At 44.7% G+C, this 6,000-nt stretch overlaps 1 protein-coding gene across 1 annotated transcript in view; it reads left to right on the top strand.

Annotated features, from left to right (window-relative positions):
- The first annotated feature begins 1,053 nt into the window (after positions 1 to 1,053).
- The window catches only part of PAFAH1B1 (platelet activating factor acetylhydrolase 1b regulatory subunit 1), a 167,096-nt gene continuing 162,149 nt past the window's right edge, over positions 1,054 to 6,000 (top strand). The window contains exon 1 of the mRNA XM_082246511.1: positions 1,054 to 1,254. Within this exon, the coding sequence (XP_082102637.1) occupies positions 1,223 to 1,254 (32 nt within the window). The 5' untranslated portion in view covers positions 1,054 to 1,222. The remainder of the gene's footprint in view (positions 1,255 to 6,000) is intronic.

The raw sequence follows: 6,000 nt of genomic DNA, 5'->3' as shown, positions 1-6,000 counted from the left end.
GTCACTCAGTCTCTGGTTCAGTAGGTTACACAATCGTGGGGAAGACTGCTGATTTGACAGTTTTGACAGATTTGTCCAGTTATTGACACCCTCCACAAAAAGCTCATTGCTAAAGTACCAATACCTGGTACTTTCATGATCATGATATCCCTGTGCTTAATTGGCCTCTGTTCAGAGTTCTGTATGCAAGCATATTAATGGAAAGTTGAGTAGAAGGAAAAAGTGTGGTAGAAAAAGGTGCCCAAAGAACAGGGATAGCCACAGCCTTGAGAGAATTGTGAAACAAAGCCCCTTTGAAATTTGGGGGAGATTCACAAGGAGTGGACTACAGATGGTGTCCGTGTTTCAAGAGCCACCACGCAAAGTGGTATCTAGGACATGGGCTAAAACTGTCACATTCCTTATGTCAAGCCAGTCAGAGACAATATTGGAAGCGTCTACCTGGGCTAAGGAGAAAATGGACTGGACTCCATTGCTCAGTGGTCCCAAGTCCTCTTTTGGGCTGAAAGTAAATTTTGCATGCTTCATGTCATGCTTCAACATTGCACACCCTCGTAGAATGCCGACAAACTTTGGTACCTAAAAATCCCCATAGGCGACACTTTAAACATTTCTAGAAGTTACCAGTTTTAGAGTTGGAGGAAGTTCTAGGGCTCCGCACCCCACCACACCACACCTCTCTCGCTGCCCATAAGGGTTATCCTATGCCAAATCCGCCACTGGGACCACCCTTATGTTAAAGTGTTATGTTAAAAAATACCAGCAGGGTTATGGCAGCTAACGTCAAAGTACCGACGTAAAACTGCAGTGGGCGGTCCGTAACTGATGAAGGCAAAAGTATTTAACTTTAATCATGCAATAATGTCTAGTATGTGTGTGTGTGTATATATAAGTACTTTTTTCATTTTGACATGCACTATCCTCTGTTATTGTGAAACTGTACTCTGATTATTTTCAGGAGTCTCATGTTGACAGGCATTTTCATATACCATAAACCTTTCATTTTACCTCTTGAATTAGGACATTCACAATTCTTTCTATTTTCCAGGTGGAATGACCCATCCTTGAATGACTCCAGTTTTCTTTGGAACCCTGCCTGTGGTGAAGAGGTTTCCTACAACTGAAGCCACTCTGTGGCTGTATGCTTTACAGATTCGGGGTTCCATAGGATTTGTGAACTCCTGAAGCTCTCCTATATCAAGTCTATAGAGACTTGGCAATCATGGTCCTGTCACAGAGACAACGAGATGAGCTGTGAGTGGTTTTAAGTTTTTTTGGCAATTGCATGTAATTTGCATATTCTTTACTCTGATACGTGGTAGTGATGGTTTTAATAGTCAAGTTGTTCGGACACTGCGGTCGGCGCTTCAGGGCTTCGTTCTAAGGTAAGTATATCATAATGAACTAGTATGTAATGCATACTAGCTCATTATGTGTTTGTCTTTCAGGTGTACTTTTAAAAAAAAAAAAATTCTGTGGTTTACAACCTCTTTAACAGCTAAGCCCCCAGAATGTATGTAGGATTGTTCCAGGGTGTGTTGTCCTGCCAGAATAGGATGACAGTTTGTCAGCCAAAGTCCCAGTATGTACTTAAATCGGAGTTCCAGCCTAACCGCACACTCACCTGTCCCACGGTCCAGCGATGCGCCGTCTTCTCCCTCTCTGCTCCGCGGCGCCGGCATCACTGATGTGGGCACCCCGGCTGTGACAGTTTGCGGCTTCACAGCCGGGTATGCACTGCGCATGCGCGAGTTGCGCTACGTGTCGTGATTGGCCGGCAATCTTCTGGGACCTCTGACATGTCCCAGAAGATTGCAGGGAGGAAGGGAGAGAGGAGAACTTCCGTTCAGGGCGCCACGGCGCTCCGAGCGGAAGTGGGAGCGGGTACCTGTCAAAACTAGGTACCCGCTCCCCCCCCCAAAAAATGACATGCAAAATGTGGCATGTCAGGGGGTTAGGACTATTTAAAGCGGAAGTTCCACTTTTGGGTGGAACTCCGCTTTAAACTGCTTCCTGTGGCTCCTGGTTCTCTGGTCGCTGCAAAAGTGATCATTCTTTATTGCAGTTGTTCACTTGTTTTTCCACTGTTTTAGTGGACAGAATTAAATATAAATGCTACTTTAGCTGTAGTAAAACTCTGTTGGACACAAAAGTACCTATTACTTGTAATGTTTTGGTAATGCAAACGTACATTTTGGTTGTGTATTTTAAAGTGGTTGTAAACTCGCATAGCTGAATTGTTCGATAAGTAGGCCTATAATAAGGCTTACCTAATAGGTACTGTAAATATCTCCTAAACATGCACAGTTTTGGAGATATTTATTGTATATGGAGCCGATGACGTTATTGGTGCATGCACTCTGAAGGGAAGGCCATCCGTGCCGTTCCTTCAGAGCCCTGTGCCATGACCAGTAGCTCCCACACGCCACACACACAGTCGGAGTCCGCGGACCCAGAAGTAAGACGGGTGAAGATGGATGCAGCCTGTGGATGCAGCCTGCAGCAGTGACAATGCATCCCCGGAGGGCTTCGTTTGCAGCTCGGTTTCACATAATGTGCTAGTATGGGATGCATACTAGCACAATATGCCTTTACTATGCAGGTCAGGAAAAAAATTTAAATATAATAGCCCTGTGGTTTACTTCTGATTTAATAAAGATGGGTCAATTTTTTTTTTTTTTTTTTTTATGTAGGTTTGGCACTTGTGTATTGTTTAAGAGCCCTGTTCAAGTTGATCACGCAAGTTAACACTGATTTAGCACTGAATTACTCTAGTAGAAAATGGTTGTATGATGCATGCTTTAGTGTGAAAACTAAAAGTCAGTCTTTGTGTTAGTAAAGGAAACCTTATGCCTTTAAGTATTTGTGCAAGGTTTCACGCCATGAACTTTAGGACTCAATCCAGCTACTTAGTCTTTCAGTAAAAGAAAATGGGTGTTCCACTCTATTAGGGATTATACCATTTTCATGTCAGACTGGCCCTGCCCATGGCCTTCAGGAGAGTCTGGGTGTAGTAGACTTTGTATGGTCTGTGAACAGGTTGAACAGGTTTATATTTCTGAAATGGTAACAAGTGCCGTTACTTTAAATCGCTCCAAAAATCCAGTGTGTTTAACTGGTTTAAAGAATTCGCTGACGCTCGAAGGTAATGACTTTTTAATTCGATGTTTGACTCAGTTTTTTTGACTAATGAATGCTGGATAATAACTTCACTTGAATCTGTTCTCCTTGTGTGGCGTTTTTTTGTTTTTTGTTTTAAAGTTCTGTTTTTAAGGATTTATTATCTAAAATGTTTACAACTTTAAACCTAACTCCAGATTTGCTTATACTTAGTTTGGACAAATCTAACCTAAAAAATTCCCTTCACTAAATGATACGGCTGTTGTCGGCACTGTTTAAACTCTGTGTAGCTTCAGATGCATACACTATACAGCTCTGTGTGATGGCAGCGGTACAGAGACTTTCCATCTCGTTACACCTCTGCCAATCAGAGGAAGCCTTGCATTCATTGATAAAACTACAAGGCTTCCTGTGAATGGCTGTGAAGTACTCAGTCTGACTTTATTTTATTCCAGCAGCAGGCAGAATGTCTTGTACCGCTTCCAGAACACAGTGCTTTATACTGTATGTGACTGATGCTACATACAGTTTATACAGCACGGACTACAGCCACATCATTTAAAGAAGTAGTTTGGGCCACGTTGACCCAAACAAAATTTTAAGCAAAAGTAAACCTTGAGTTAGGTTTTAGTTATTCACTTTTACACTTCCCTACTACACTTAAGGGACATACACTGCTGTGAGCATTGAAATTACGTTACTAAAACTAAGTTGTGGCTCTAGTGCAGTTTTTCACAGCGTGGGTCCCCTGCGGCCCACAGACTACAAGACATTTTGTGATTGGATGAAGTGGAGATAATCTGCCCCTCCTCTTCCCTTGTCCATTTACAGAACACCATTTATTCTGTGAAAAAAATACAAACAAGTGTCTCCCTGTACTAGAACTGTAACTGATGGCTTATAGTGGTGTATGAGAGTAATGATTGTAGGAGTTATACAGAAACAGCCAATTATGGGACAACAATCAAAGGTACAGGCGGTCCCAAACTTACAAACAACGGAAGTGAGAAGAAATTTACCCCCAGGAAGGGAAATTCAGTTCTGTTAGGGTTTTATTGGGAAAAAGGTGTCTCCACTGAAGCTTTATCACCAGTCCTCGTTTCCACAACAACCCAAACTTTCTAATTCCAGTTGTCATAGGGACCACGTGAGGTGACCTCTTCTGAACAGGGGCAAAGACAGCAAAACAAATGTTACAGGGGTGTTGACCCTTCCCTATGCTATCCAATTAACGTAAAAATTATATTTTTAGTTACACTTAACTGTACCTCTTCTGACTTGCATACAAATTCGACTTAAAGTGATTGTAAAGTCTTCTTCTTCGTGTTATACTTGCCACCTCTGTGCAGTTGGTTTTGCACAGGGGAGCCTGGATCCTCCTCTTCTCGAGTCCTAGCTGGAGCTCCTAGCCCCTCCCTCCTGTCGAGAGTCCCCCCCCCCCCCCCTTCCCCAGCAAGCAGCTTGTTATGGGGGCACCCAAGCCGAGCTGCAGCTCCGTGTGTCCATTCCCGACCTGAAGCTGCCATTCTGCCCTGCCCCCTCTCCTGATTAGCTAACTGACTTTATTTGACAGCCGCCGGAGCCAATTGTGCCAAGGCTGCGTCTCAGCCAATCGGGAGTAAGAGTCCTGAAGGGCCGAGGGACTCATGGACTTTGCTGGACAGAGAGGGACCTCTGGTAAGTATTAGGGGGTTCTGCGGAGGCTGCTTCACACAGAAGGCTTTTTATCTTGATGCATAGAAGGCATTAGGATAAAAAACCTTCTGACTTTACAACTCGGAACAAACCTACAGACCCTATCTTGTTTGTAATAGGGATTGACTGCTTTTGTTTGTTCAGGGCCAATACTGATTTCTCTATCGCTCATTGACAGACGTAGTCTTCTTGATTCTCAAGAGCTGGGTTATGTTGTCTCTGCAGGAGTAGGACTAGGCAGAATGACAAAACGTTCTGGCTCCACCCTAGGGGGCAGTCCCTGAGGGTATATCCTCCCTCTCTCTGCTACAGGGAATCAGTTTTTTTCTGTCTAGTCAGGAGTAAGGACCTAAGTTCCTTGCTGGGATCTTTTGGTCCTGGCAAGACTTTTTTTCTTTAAGAAAGACATGTTTTAGGTAGTTTTCTCCAGTGTTTTTTTCCTGTGAGATCTTCAAGCAAAAATGCCGGACTGGGCGACACTTGTGGTCACCCCAGCCGGCCTACGAGCGCGTGCAGACCATGGCATTGCGCTTGGTCGGCCGCGACATATTCAAGTAAGTATGCGGGGCCGGGCGACGGGCTGGATGTTGAAATCCAGTGATCACCCCGGTTTCTGCCTAAAAGCGCGTGCAGACCAGTGCGCTGAGTCGGCCGCGACGGAGTCCCAGTAAAGGGACTGACTTTGCGAGTTAAAAGCTCGCTTGGACGCCAGGACCAGAGAGTCGAGGCGTCCACAAACCCCCACCCCGGTGGAGAGGGTATTGTGAAGAGAGGGTGCCTGTCGGTTCGGTATGGTGAGTAAACGTTCCCTTTTTTCCTCATTATGAGGCAGTATATATTATGGGCCCCTCCATATATGGTCAGTATATATCTGATACTTACAAGTCCCCCTTGTAATACAGCATGTGTTTGTGGGAAGTGGACTTGGTTCAAGAGCTAACACTCTACCCAGCAGACTGTAACATTACAGCAGACATAGGAGGTATAATCCTACCTTATGCGCAGTGTATCTCTGTAGATCCATATGTCACCTCTTAGCAGAGTGCAGGTGGATGTGCTGGGAAGACGATATCGGCGGTCCGCCGCCATTTTGCCGTAGACCGAATGCCTGTATGTCCTCAGGTCACGCCGGCCGCCATGTTTTTGGAGTCTTATGTCTCTTCTATGGGGGCGGCCATGTTTTGT

Source organism: Pelophylax lessonae, assembly GCF_965119305.1.
Source record: "Pelophylax lessonae genome assembly, chromosome: 2".
NCBI classification, from domain to species: domain Eukaryota; kingdom Metazoa; phylum Chordata; class Amphibia; order Anura; family Ranidae; genus Pelophylax; species Pelophylax lessonae.
Note: the sequence above shows the minus strand (reverse complement) of the source record. Positions and strands in the feature narration are given on the sequence as shown.